Raw genomic sequence first — 15,032 nt, 5'->3', positions numbered from 1 at the left:
CCCATTTTTATTTTTCTATTGTCTTTTCACTCTATAACGTCTACCACCTAAATTCTGTTCCTTTACTTACAAGTTTAGTTCAGTTCCTTTCACATTTTTCCAAGAGTTTTCCATTTCAACCTCAAATTAACAATTTATTTCCATGCCCTAATCAGTGGATTCTAGAAATATGATTACTAGCATCAAAGATAATCTAAAAAGAAGCCGGGCGGTGGTGGCGCACGCCTTTAATCCCAGCACTCGGGAGGCAGAGGCAGGCAGATCTCTGTGAGTTCGAGGCCAGCCTGGTCTACAACAGCTAGTTCCGGGACAGGCACCAAAGCTACAGAGAAACCCTGTCTTGAAAAAAAAACAAAAACAAAAAACAAAAACAAAACAAAACAAAAGATAATCTAAAAAGAAAAAAGTAAAATCTAAGACCCACAATACCATTAATGACAGAACCACAATGTCATTAATAACAGAGTCTGATAGCAAACATTTTTATTATATTCTATAAAAGAGGTAAAGAAAACATACCGATGTCTTATGCAAAAAAGGATTGGGAAGTGAAAGGGAAGATTATAAATTTAAAAAATGAAGTAACATATTCCTAAAATGATAATATAAAATTTAATTGCTATTGCATGAACACTAAACAAATACAACAAATGTGATTATAACATACTTATTGGCTAACAGTGGTATGCTACCAAAAGTTTAATGTAGCTGAAGGAAAAAACAAACAAAAAACATTAAAGATATTTAAGAAATGGAGGCTGAAACCAGGGTTGAGTATAGGTTAGGGCTCTGGAAGAGGCAAGAGGGACCAGGACAATGTTAAGAGCAATGGGTTATGTATGTACATCTACTCCAAATTGTGAGAAGACCAGACATCGAATGAGACATTCGGACACAGACCCTACAAAAACCAAATAATTTTTATAATCTGCTTAGTATGTTTAGTGTGCTTCGGAGACCCTGTCTTTCTCTAATTATGTGAAATATATTAGTAAGAGAAAGGTCCTTCAATTTGATAGTTGGAATGCTTAAAAATCTAAATATATCCTGAGATGACACTGGTGTAAAATAACAAGTCACTAGAACTGCCCTTATTCACTGGGTGGTGGTAGTGGCGCACGCCTTTAATCCTAGCCCTTGGGAGGCAGATCTCAGTGAGTTTGAGGCCAGCCTGGTCTACAAAGCAAGTTCCAGGGACAACTAGAACCGTTACACAGAGAAGCCCTGTTGGGGCAGGAGGTTCTTCTGTTTAAGTGTTGCTTTCATTGGCTAATGAATAAAGAAACTGCCTTGGTCTAGTTGATAGGGCGAACTTGGGTAGGCGGAAAAAATAGAACTGAATGCTGGGAGGAAGAAGGGCAGAGAGAGAGAAGCCATGAATCCTCCACTAGACACGGATGCCAGTTAGAATCTCTGGTAAGCCACTGCTATGTGGCGATACACAGATTAATGGAGATGGGTTAAACTAATATGTACGAATTAGCCAAAAAGAAGTTAGAGATAATGGTCAAGCAGTGTTTTAATTAATGCAGTTTCTGTGTGGTAATTTTGGGTATAAGTTTGTTCCGGTTTGTGGCCGGGACAAACAAGGGGCCCTCTCCTTTACAACACCCTGTCTTAAAAAAAACAAAACAAAAACAAAAAACTCAAAATAAGTATTGCCTAAGATAAATAAAAATTCATTTATTAAATTATTTTGGGCAGCAGTATTTTCAGGTTTATATGAAGAATTAAATACAAAAAAATTATATAAGGGGTTGGAGAGGTAGTTTAATGGTTAAAAATCCCTGTCTTTCTAGCACCTATATGGAAGCTTACAACTGTACATAACTCCAGTTCCCTTATCCAATGCCCTTATCTGTCTTCTGTGGGCACCAAGAATGATGAGGTACATAGACATACATTTATGTAGGTGAAATGTATGTACATATAAAAATAAATCCTTAAAAAAGAATATTAAGAAAACTCATTCAATTCCAAAACCTACCTGGTAGCAGGTAGGAAGCAAATTTTTGCTAGCTGATGGGAGGACGGCAAGAAGCTGCTCGAATGGCTTGAAGGGTTTCCCCAGTTCAAAATGGATTTTAAGAGCGCTGATGTTGCGGATATCAGACAGGAAGGGTGCATAATGATAGGGATAATACCTATGAAAGAAAATGTGTTTTAAATTGAAAACATTATACAAAATGGCCAATACTGAAATTTTCCTACATTTATTTAAAAATACACAGGTATAATTAAAAATATACATAATTCTATCTCTTGAGTATAAGGAATTAGCACCTCTGTAAAGCTTAGCTCATATGACAGCAATAAATATAATATTTTCATAAATATATTTTGATAGGTGGGAACTTAAGAGACAGGGTTTCACCTAGGAAGGCAGGACTGGCCTCAAACTCACAACTTTCTTAAAGTGTGCATTGGGAATGTTTCTTTTTAAGTCTCAAGTAGAGATCACAAATCCTTCAATCAATACACTGAACAATGAGGTGGTCAGAAGTATCATTCTAGTCACTTGAACCCGGGACCTCTCTGCAACAGGCGGGACACTCAGTATTCAGTAGATACTGACACCAAAGCTCTAATCAGCCCCTAAGAAGAACAGTGGGTGTGTGCTCATACAGCCATGTCAGTCAACTCTAAGAAAGGTTATCTTTGAATCAGGGTACATGGCACTGCATCTGTGGTAGAGATTAAGCTATAAATCAATCACATACATTTTGTTTATAATATCTTCCTATCTTTAATTATAGACATGTTCTAATAAGGCTTTGAATATAAAATTAAAGATATTTCAATATGCTACAGGTGTCTGAATCACTGGACACAGGGAGGAAGACTCAGGATATAGAGCAAGAAAAAAAAAAGGAAAGACTAAATTTTTTAAAAATTTTATTTATTTTGTTTATGGGGCTGTACAGGTGTGTGGAGGTCAGAGATCTGTGGAAGTAAGCTCTCTCTATCATGTGGGCCCCAGCGACTGAACTCAGGTTGTCAGACTTGGTGGCAAGTTCCTTTACCTGCTTAGCCAACTTGCTTGCCTGAGGACTTCCACATCCCTAATTATGGCATTCAGCTGTTCTAGATAGGAAAGTTTAGAAGTCAGAATGGTATGTGAAATAGTGTAAATACATTGATGTTCTAAACAGATAGGCATGGCTTGGCTTTTTGGAATGATTACTTTGGTTTTCTGAGCTTTAATTTCATCTGTGGCAAGTAGAAAACGATGTTTACTTCAAGTGTATGAAAATATGGTTTTGAAGTCCCTAATTTTATTACTTGGCAATTAAACAGCAATTACTGGCATTTAGCCTTCTAAAATAACAAATAAGGATCATATCTTTAAACTTCGATGGTTCTTAAGAGAGGCCTGAGAACGTAAGAATTTCCTTTCAAAGCCGGCTAATAAGTGAACGAACACCTAATGACACATCATTCTGCACTGTTCTGAGCTTCCTGATTATGCTCACAGCAGTCTCTACTATAGGCTGCCATAATTATAGTTGGAGGGTTTTTCCTTCCTCTTTCTTTTTGAGGCAAGATTTTGCTATGTTTAAGAGTTGACCTTGAACTTGTGGTGATCCTCCAGCCTCATCTCCCAAGCGTGGGATCAGATACAAGCTGCCACATCTGGATGTTATTCTCCCATTTTAGTGAATGAGTAGATGTAATTGGCTAGGATCAGATCACCCCTACTACTGCTGTACAGAAGCCTGGTTCCCACCTGCTGGGATATTTGGGAGGTTCTAGAAACTTTAGGAGATGGGACTATTGGATTTAGGCCACCGGGACATGTCCTGAGGGGCTGTATCTTGTCCCTCGCCTTCCTTTATCTTTCTCTCTACTTTCTAGTTACAATGAAATATCAACTTTGCTCTCCATGTCCACCCTGCCATGAAACTTTGTTTCACTATAGCCTAAAGAGATTGGAGCTGGCTGAGCAGAAACTGAAGCCTGAAACCATGAGTCACATGATCTTTCTTCTTTTAAGTTGTTCTGTCAGGAATTTTTGTCAGTGAGAAGAGCTGACCAATACAGTAGAGAAATGGTGAATATTACTTTTTATTAACACAAGCAAAGCCTTTCTTTCAGTCACAAATATTAGTTGACTCTTCAAAAATTATTCCTGTTAAAGAGTATTGTTTTTGAGTACACAAAAATGTGGAGACTATTACAAACATCCTCACGTAGCTATCACTGGAACGCAAACACTTGTTAAGATCGTGCCATGATAAGGGGTTCTCTTATTTTTACTTTTCTGGTGGCACTAGGAATCAACCTCCAGGCTTCACCCATGCTAGATGGGGGCTCTACGATGGAACTCTATCCACGGTTCTCTCCTACTGGACAACTAGAGTATGATCCAAGTAATTTATTAAGCTACACCCCAAGCCCATGCTGACTCAGACTGCTAAAGTATTTTACAACTTTAGATTAACAAAGGCTAGGGCTATAAATATTTCTCTTAGAGGAAAGTCTTTAAAATATTTTCATTTAAAAACAGATTATATTTAATTTAAAATTGACTGTAGACATATATGAAAAATTCTTTTAAGTAGAAATAAAAGGAAAAGAGATGTGTAAATGAGACTCTAGTAGTAGGAACCATTATAAAATGAGATGCCTTTACCAGCTCCAGGATTGGACTCCATGATAGTAATAGTGTAAGATCCACTGTATAGCTTGAACATAACAAGCAGCTTGATCAGCCAGAAACTCACTGAAACAGAAAGGGGCATTTTCATAACAATGTTGTTTTCTGAAAACAGACCAATATATTCAGTGTATTTTTAATACCTAAACATTATAAACAGAAAAACTGCAAAATATTTACAATTCCATCTCGTCACATGAAAGGCTGTTTACAGTTTCCTAAGCCAACTATCAATACAGTTAAATCGGATATGCATGCTTAAGTTGTCATTATGACATAGTTTTACCTAATGTTTGAAGACTCACCTACCGACCTTTCTTTTTTTTTTTTTTTTTTTTTTTGGTTTTTCGAGACAGGGTTTCTCTGTGGTTTTGGAGCCTGTCCTGGAACTAGCTCTTGTAGACCAGGCTGGTCTCGAACTCACAGAGATCCACCTGCCTCTGCCTCCCGAGTGCTGGGATTAAAGGCGTGCACCACCACCGCCCGGCCCTACCGACCTTTCTACAAAGTGGTATTATCACTCTAAATAGTGGGAATGAGCGTAAGTAAGCCCCGAGTTCTTATAAATCTGGCAATAGTATTTACAAACCCTTTTAAAAAGTGCTATATGTTCTGAACAAGATCTCTCTAGATTTGGGTAAAACAAAGCAAGCCATAGCCTAAAGTCAAAAATAATCACATAGAAATTTCTTATCTCTCTATTTCTGGTAGGTTTGCATATATCTTTAAAATGTTCTATTATCAATTTATATGTGTTATGTGTATATTTGTATGGCATGTACTTGTGTGGAGGTCATGAGACAATTTTCAGGAGTTAATTCTCTTGGTAGATGTGCTTTTTAACCTGATACAGAATACTTTCTTACTTCAGACAAGTATTTCCTGATTGTTAAAAATCTGGATAATAGAGAAAACTATTCTTATCACCTTCTAGCAATTCCTTGTCATTTCCGTCTGCTGCTTTTTGGTCACTGCTGAGACGAGGCCATGCTATCTTGCCCTTGCCCTGTGAATTTCTGGGATTCAGCGATTATTATGGACTCAGTTTTCCAAATAGCTCCGGTTATGCCCTACTAGCCCAAAGTTACCCAATTAAAAAAAAAAGTACCAATGAATGCGTGTATTATAATCATGTGTGATTGTGTTTCCTGTCTTTAGGTTATAAGCATCTTTCTGAGTTGTGGGGAACTCTTTGCAATTACCATTGAATAGCTGTGCAGATTCTGGAGATTGGGAGAGGAGCAATGATGAGCCAGAGTCTTCCTTTATGAAAGACAAAATCTGGCTACCAACTTCCACCTTCTGTTTTGGCCTCCTGACTGTACTCAAGTGTCACAACCCCCGGCTCTATAATGGTGCTTCTTATTAGACTTAAAAAAAATTATTTTGTTACTTCTGAGACAGATTCTTGTAATGTAGCTATGACTAACTTGGAACTCACTTATGTTAAGTTTTTCAAGTTCAGACTTGTGGCAGTCTTCCTACCTCTGATTCCTGGGTATTTCCTAAGCGATTACAGTCACTTGCTACCATGTTGAATCTTAGACATTTATTAGTTTTATTTTTTCTGATATTGGAAATCCAACTTGGGGCCTCACAGAATATAGGTAATCACTCTTTCACTGAAGTGTATCCTTAGTCCATTTATTGGATATTTAGGTTACTTTTAATTTTTTAGCATTTTACATATCTTTTTAATATGTATAAGGATGTTACTATTTGCTAATTAAATCTTAAGTAATTTTCTGCATGTGTGATGTGCATGCTTGCATATGTGTGGGCGTATATGTTTCTGTGAAGGTGCTTGTGTACATGTGTCCTTATCTGCAGAGGTCAGAGACTGATGCTGGGTATTTCCTCAATTCTTCTCTACCTTATATGTTGAGGAAGGGTCTTTTGTTGACCCCAGAGGTCACCAATTTGGCTAGTCTAGCTACCTAGATTGCACTGGGGACATCATGCTTCTACATTCAGGACATCTTCCCGAGCTCTAGGGTCATAGGTGACTGCCACACCTGCCTTGGCATTTACACAGGTGCTAGGAATGAGAACCTGGGTCCTCAGGTAGTACACCAAATACTAGCCACTAAGTCATCTTCCTAGTTCATCTTGCCAGCAATTTTTATCATAGGAACAGAACACATGCCAGAATTACTATCATGAAATCCATAATTGAAGACACCAATAAATTGCCCATATTTCATTAAAATCATGTTGTTTTCTGAAGACCTGCAAAATTTACTTTTTCTATTGCAAAATAAAAACAATGAAAAAAACATACTCAGATACTACATCGACTCCCATCTTTGTCATATAGTATGTTCTCTTATATTGTCTAAATTCAGTTTCAAACAGATCATCATCTTCAGTCTCATCTTCAAAATTATCTGTGAGAAAAACCAGAAAGATGTGACTGATAAATATGAATATTGTTTTTTATCTAATGTTGTGATCAATGCATATCAAAATTGATACTTATAAACTATCATGGGAATTTATCCAATCCAATATTGCTGGGTTAATACTAATAAAGGAAAAGAGAAACAACATTAAACACAGTATATACTCACCTTCAGAAGAAACAACATTAAACACAGTATGTACTCACCTTCAGAAGAAACAACATTAAACACAGTATGCACTCACCTTCAGAAGAAACAACATTAAACACAGTATGTACTCACCTTCAGAAGAAACTACTTCACCTTCACTTTTGTCTAAAGCAGCCAAGCTTAACGAATTTTCCTGGCCCTATAAAAATTACAAATCATCATAAGATGAACAGTAAGATGCATTTCCAAGTCAGACATGTAAAAAGGAGATTAGAAAAAAAACTAAATACAACTGAAATGATCTTTAAAGAATACTCTGTAGCATATTACTTTAAAAACAAGATAAAACCCCCTTAAACTGTATTTTTTTTGGTTATCAATTGTTTTATAAAATTATACATTTTTGTTATAGAACTGACATATAATACATGATTCTCACTAATGCAAAAAGTATATTTGATTATATGCACCAAGACCTGCTGTGGGATGTCTTTCTGTATGCTGTGAATGTTTTACTACCATTGGTTAATAAAGAAACTGCTTTGGTCTATGGCAAGGCAGAATATAGTTAGGCAGACAAGCCAAACATATATAGGGGAAAAGAAGGCAGAGTCAGGGAGACATCAGTAGTTACTGTGGAAGCAAGATGTGAGGTAACAAGCCAGGAGCCTCATGGTAAAATATAAATTAATAGAAATAGATAAAGTTTTAAGAGCTAGTTAATAACAAGCCTGAACTAATAGGCCAAACAGTTTGTAACTAATATAAGCTGTATGATGACTCAGGAATGGATGGCTGGGAAACAAAAGTGTCACCTCTGTTTACAAAGACCAAGACTATTTAAAAATTTATCAATTACAATATAAACAAGAATGAAATGCTTTTTTTCAATTTATCAGTTTAACATTGTTAGACACCAATTTTGAACTGCTACTAATGCAGTCTGTCTAAGCTTGAATCCATTGAGCACTTCTGAATCTCTGAATCTTGTCATCTTCTAACCTACGTATCTTCCATGCTCTGCCCACCTATTTTTAGTTTTATGATCTTAACTCTTCCTCTTGTGTTTCTGACAGCCTAGCTACCGGCAGTGACTCCCATTAGTTTTTCCTTATACTATTCTGGCCTCTACCAGCTCTGGACTGCTGAGCAAACTCTCCAGCCCCATTTATTGGCTTCCCAATAGAGGAAAATGCTATTCCTGAGAAGTGAAAATAAGAAACTCATTTTTCTTAAATACATACTTATGATATGAGAGAAACACAGAGAGACAGAAACCAAAACAATTCTAGATGCTCATGGAGAAGAAAAAATGAGAACAAACAAGCCCTGAAAACCAAGGACACTGAAAACAAGGAATATTAGTTTTATCACTATAGCTAAAAAACAAAAGAAGGAGAAAAGAAAAAGAAAAAGAAAGAACACCAGAAACTGGTTACCTTTGATTTTCTCTTTTCCTTACAGTTCCTGGCTTCTTCGGCTGCCGCACCTGCTGCTTCATTGAGATACTTGTTACCAACTTTGCTTTCAAACCACTTGAGGTCCACAAAAACTTCACTGAAGTGCTCTCGATCAAACTAACCAAAAATAATTGAATTTTAAAATGACTTAAACGTGAAAGAATACAAACTAAATTTCTGGGGCTGGAGAGATGGCTCAGTGGTTAAGAGCATTGCCTGCTCTTCCAAAGGTCCTGAGTTCAATTCTTGGCAACCACATGGTGGCTTACAACCATCTATAATGAGGTCTGGTGCCCTCTTCTGGCCTACAGACATACACACAGACAGAATATTGTATACATAATAAATAAATAAATATTAAAAAAAAAACAAAAAAAAAACAAACTAAATTTCTGGAGTATAGAAAATTAGGAGAATGTTTACACACACACACACACACACACATAAAATATCATTAATGTGGATAATATTTATATATATACACATACAATATCATTAACTCTAAAAATTAGACGTAAGTAACTAAAATGAAATAATTCAAATGAAATTATACAGAATGAACAATCAGAACAAAGCTACAGTTTTTTCGCCCCTGGCATTAACTACATGTTAATGACCATTTATAGCTCCCCCAGGATAGGAAAAAAAAAAAAAAAACCTGTTGTTACTTACATCTGAGAGTTTCACAAGGTATTTCTCAAACCGAGGTAAGTTGAGATGTCCACTTTCATTAATGTAACCTAAAATGAACCAAATCTAAACTTGTAGTATAAACTGATACTATTTTCTAATAGCTCTATAAAATTCTTTCAACAAACTGCTGAATGTAGCATGGTTAATAAAAACCCAGAGACAGAAATTGGGGTTCAACCTGAAGGTGAGAAAAGCAAAACAGCCAGCCACTGGCTCTTACCTCTACCTTAGTCTGAAATGGCGATCCTGTCTCCAGAAATCTCAGAATGAGACTGAGACTATGAGCTGTCTCCTGTATTATATTCCTCTCCAGGGCTGGGATTAAAGGTGTGCACCACTACCGCCCGGCTTCTATGGCAAACTAATGTGGCTACTGGGATTAAAGGTGTGTGTTACCGCTGCCTGATCTGTAAGGCTGACCAGTGGGGCTATTTTACTCTCTGATCTTGAGGCAAGTTTTATTAAAATACAAATAAAATATCACTATAGCTGATTCTTTTAGTGAAGAAAAGCTTCTGTTTTGCTGTCTAAAAACCAACTTTAGTTCTTTTTTTTTTTAATTATTATTTATTTATTATTTATACAGTTAGCCAGAAGAGGGTACCAGACCTCATTACAGATGGTTGTGGGCCACCAAGTGGTTGCTGGGAATTGAACTCAAGACCTTTGGAAGAGCGGGCAATGCTCTTAATCGCTGAGCCATCTCTCCAGCCCCAACTTTAGTTCTTATAACCTTTATATTACTGTATTTTAGGCAATGAAGCAAAATACTGGAAATTACGGGTTATGTAGTAACAATGCTTCCACATTTCCAACCTATCTGTAACAGCACCATGTGTGTTACAGTCTATCTGGATCACATCTGTAATAGCACCACGTGTGTTACAGTCTATCTGGATCATATCATATCTGTAACAGCACCACGTGTGTTACAGTCTATCTGGATTACATCATATCTGTAACAGCACCATGTGTGTTACAGTCTATCTGGATCATATCATATTTGTAACAGCACCATGTGTGTTACAGTCTATCTGTATCACATCTGTAACAGCACCACGTGTGTTACAGTCTATCTGGATCATATCATATCTGTAACAGCACCACGTGTGTTACAGTCTATCTGGATCATATCATATCTGTAACAGCACCACGTGTGTTACAGTCTATCTGGATCATTCAATTTGACATGCTAATGTAAGAAAAGGTGTAGCTGGCTGCAGAGGTGCACACCTGTATCTTATCATATTTAGGTTATATAGATTGTGGCAGGATTTTGATTTGGAGGCCAATCTGAGGATACACAATAAAACTTTGTCTCAAAAAAAAAAAGAGAAAAAGGTAAGGAATAATTTTCTGTAGAGGAATTGTTTACAAATTTTCCATTTTAACTGAAAAAAATTTGTGGTTCCTATTGAATACTTTCAGGTACATTTAGAACAGCTGGATTTCTACGAAGAAATATAAACAGAATGAAATGAAACTAATGAGGTCTGCTGGTTTTCTTAAGGAACTGGAGGTGACTTTAGTTATTTAGTGAGTGAGGCTATTTACCTGTAGTTAGTTTCTTTAGTGACCACAGAAAACAACAACCTCAGTGCCTGCCACTTGACTAAAAGAAACCCACAATGTTATCCTAATTTAGTCATGCAGGCAACAATCTAACAAAGAGAGGGAAATTTTTAGAGTGAGTTGGTACTAAATTAGGAGTAAAGTGAGGTCTTACCTCCAAGCTCTGGCAGGATGGCAATGTATGTTCCATAAAGAAGAGGCAATGCATCATGATTAATATGTAAATGAGGTAGATGAGGGATAAAATCATTGCCAACAAGAAATCCCATCAAAATCCAATCATCTATGATTTTTTCAATATCATATTTAAATGTGATCTTTTCCTATGACAAAATGGAGAATAAATTGAAATCCTATAGAAATGTCTGTATGTAAAAAGCTGAGGTCCATGGCTATATTAATACTTACTTTTAATGCTGAAAATTCATAATCAATATACTCTCTCATTAAAGACAAGTGTAGGAGGTGAAATGTCGTTTCTTCTGGTGCACATACCCTGCAATTAGTCAAGTGATCAAAACAGAGTGGTCCAACTTCAAAAGGAAGCAATGGCTAAGTAAAAATTATCATTAAGAGATAATTCTTATATTTAAAGCATGTAATTTATATACAGTTATCTGAGAATGCCATCATAATGGGTAAAACATGATAAAGTTCAAAATGACTGGTTTACATTATACTTTTGGTGGAAGAACTCATAAGGTCTAAATACACAATACATATAGAAACTAGTCATTGTAGGAAGTGTATAAATTAGTAAGGGTGTGTGAGAGTGTGGACATACACTTTTAAGTTTATGGAATAAAGTTTATCTCTTGCATTGATAGGACACTCTGCTGGCTTATACTCCAAGTTTAGCTATAAAGAAGAATATTAGGGGACAGTAATATATTTAAATAGATAATACATAAGCAAGATTTATGGCAAGAATTCAAGGGTAGTTCAACATAAGAAACCAGTATCATATAGCACATGAACAGAGTGTAGGGAAAAATTTCTGTGACCATTTTACAGAGAAGGCATTTAGCAATATTAAACACTCTCCCATGATAACACCTGAAATGTAAGTACTCAGGAGGCAGAGGCATAAGGATTATGAGTTTGAGGCCAGCCTGGTGTACATAGAGTTTTGGCAAGCTTGGCCTATAGAAAGAAACTGTGTTAAAATTAAGAGAGAGTGGGCTAGCAGGAGACTCAGTGGGCAAAGATACTTGCCATTAGGTCTGAAGACCTGAGTTTGATCTCCAGAGCCTACTTCTATAGGTTGTCCTCTGATCTCCACATGTGGCACGGCACTGCATGTGTGTGTGCACACATTCATTCTTCCTATCTCTCTTTCCCTCTGTGTGTGTGTCTCTCTCTCACATACACACACACACAAACACAATGTAAAATATACTCTTAAAAAAAGAGAGAAAGAGCTATGGATAAATTTCCTTAATATAACAAAGGTCATTTATGAAAACACATAATTAACATTATAGAGTGAAAACATTATTCCTAAGACCAGGAATAAGACAAGGATACCTACTTTACCACAGTTATTCAACACACCATAGCTATTCAACACTGTTCTTTAACTCCTAGCCAGGGCAATGAGGCAGGAAAGATAAAGAAATGGAATTAAAATTGGAAAGGGATAAGCACAATTTTATCTGTTTTCTGATGGTGTGATTCTACATACAGAAAACTCCACAGAATACATAAAAACATATTAGTGCTAATAAACAAATAAAACACCTACAGGGAACAAGATAGGTAGTACTTCTATACACCATCAAAGGACAAACCAAAAGGAAATAAAGAAAATTATTCCAGGGGCTGAAGAGGAGGCTCAGAAGTTAAGAGGACCTGGGTTCAGTTCCCAGAACCCACATGGTGGTTCACAACCATCTGTAACTCTAGTTACAGGATCTGACATCCTCCTCTAGCTTTGGTGGGCACCACACATGCATGTGGTGTATGTACATATATGCAAGCAAAACACTCATGCACCTAAAATAAAGTAAAAAATCTGAAAAACATGATTCCATATACAAATGGCATCCAGAAGAGTTAAATAGTTAGAAATAAACTTAACCAAGGAGTATATCAGAGAAACTACAAAATATTTTTGAAAGAAATTAAAAGGAGACACAAAACGTATGCACATGGATTAAAAGGCTCAATATCAAGATGTTGTAAAAGATATACACATTTCTTAGATCTTTCTTAAAGCTACCCCTATCAAAATCCCAATGATGATTTTCACAAAAATAGGAAAATCTATCCTTAAAAAAAAGTCAAAAAACCACCAAGCTTTAGAGACTATAAATGTACAAAATAATATTGAAAAAAGAATATGAAGGGCTGAAGAGATGGCTCAGTGGTTAAGAGCACTGCCTGCCCTTCCAAAGGTCCTGAGTTCAATTCCCAGCAACCACATGGTGGCGTACAACCATCTGTAATGAGATCTGGTGCCCTCTTCTGGCATGCAGGCATACATGCAGGAAGAAACCTGTATACATAATTAATCAATAGATTTTAAAAAAAGAATATATGTTGGGGTTTCATTCTTCTTGATTTCAATGTTAATCACATTAAAATCTACATGAATACACCAGAAATGGTATGAAGACAGGTATATTAGACTAAGTATATTACTACAAAGAATAAAGTAGAAAATACAAGAACCAAAACTTTGTGTATATGAGCAAATGATTTTCAATAAGGAACCAAAAGACCTTCAATAAGGAAAGGACAATTTTATCAACAAATAGTGATACAAAAACAAATACAAAGAACGGAGTTGGACTTGTACCTCATACTATATACAAATATTAATTCAAACCGATCAATGATCTAACTATGTAAGCTAAAACTACGTAACTCAGAGCAGGGCATGTCTCAGCAGCTGAGACTCAAGCCCAGTACTGCAAAAATAACCAAAGCCCCAAACAGCAGAACAAACCCTCCACAAAACTTAAAGAATTAAACATAGGGGTAAACTTTATGACATTAGATTTGACAGTGTTTTCTTGGATACTACAGACATTAAAAGCATAGGCAATAAAAGAAAAAGACAACTGAACTACACGAAGTCGGCACCCATGAGTTAGAGGAGACATCTGCAGAGCCCATCTGTAAGGATGCCAGCCATGCTTCACTTTCTTCCTTCTTCCAACATCTCATTTACCTTTGTGTTTTTTTCCCACCAAACCGAACTTCTTCTCTTAAGAGAGAAAAATGTGCCTCATGACTTGTTAATCCAAGCATGATCTGTTGAAAAATAATTATGAAATATTTCTAGTCTACCTTTGTTCATACCATTAGGTTTACAAAAGCAACTTCATAAAATTTCTATACAGAGAACAATTTTAAAGTCACAATGTAAAAATCAAAATCAAATATGCAGCTATCATAAAATGATTCAACTGCAGGATACAGGCGGAATCAAGAGAGCACACTTTAGTGGACCTATGCTCACCTTAGAGCCCAGGAGCCTCGTGGCTGACACTGCATCCTCCCCTCCCCCTCCCGAACACTCCTCCTTCTGTAAATCACAAAATGTTCTCTGGATTTTTGCAAATTCTTACAGGTATTAGAAATTAGAAGCAGCAACTTTTACATGCTTCACAAATACAGAAGATATTTAGAGGTCAGGGTAACATTAATATGAAAATCCATTCCCAAATGGAAAAGGGCACTTTAATTTTCTCCTATGTTGTACTCCCTCAGTGACCTCAAAAGTCTAGTTAACATGTGAATCAATGGTAATACATATTGCTTCTTTAAATTCTTATTCAAACAACAAAACAAAATGAAACATTTATGAACCAATCAGGAGATGTGGTTATTTACCTTAAGCAATTATTATTATATGTGTAATAATGGCATTGTGGTTAAGTACCTTAAGAACTTGTTCATAAAAATATTTCAAAAATATGTATTTGCTGGGCGGTGGTGGCGCACGCCTTTAATCCCAGCACTCGGGAGGCAGAGGCAGGTGGATCTCTGTGAGTTCGAGATCAGCCTGGTCTACAAGAGCTAGTTCCAGGACAGGCTCCAAAACCACAGAGAAACCCTGTCTCGAAAAACAAAAACAAAAACAAAAATGTA

The 15,032-nt window shown here is 36.4% G+C and overlaps 1 protein-coding gene across 2 annotated transcripts in view; it reads right to left on the bottom strand.

Moving 5' to 3' along the window:
* Xrn1 (5'-3' exoribonuclease 1) overlaps positions 1-15,032 on the bottom strand; it is a 103,923-nt gene that overhangs the window by 77,334 nt on the left and 11,557 nt on the right. For both annotated transcript variants that reach the window (XM_057766678.1, XM_057766679.1), the window contains exons 6-14: positions 14,110-14,192; positions 11,343-11,430; positions 11,089-11,257; positions 9,342-9,409; positions 8,649-8,786; positions 7,342-7,408; positions 6,939-7,044; positions 4,634-4,723; positions 1,988-2,144 (exon numbers count right to left, since the gene is read on the bottom strand). In XM_057766678.1, coding sequence (XP_057622661.1) covers positions 1,988-2,144; positions 4,634-4,723; positions 6,939-7,044; positions 7,342-7,408; positions 8,649-8,786; positions 9,342-9,409; positions 11,089-11,257; positions 11,343-11,430; positions 14,110-14,192 — 966 coding nt within the window. The remainder of the gene's footprint in view (positions 1-1,987; positions 2,145-4,633; positions 4,724-6,938; positions 7,045-7,341; positions 7,409-8,648; positions 8,787-9,341; positions 9,410-11,088; positions 11,258-11,342; positions 11,431-14,109; positions 14,193-15,032) is intronic.

This window comes from Chionomys nivalis, chromosome 4 (assembly GCF_950005125.1).
Source record: "Chionomys nivalis chromosome 4, mChiNiv1.1, whole genome shotgun sequence".
NCBI lineage: Eukaryota > Metazoa > Chordata > Mammalia > Rodentia > Cricetidae > Chionomys > Chionomys nivalis.
This window is presented reverse-complemented; position numbering and strand designations above follow the sequence as displayed.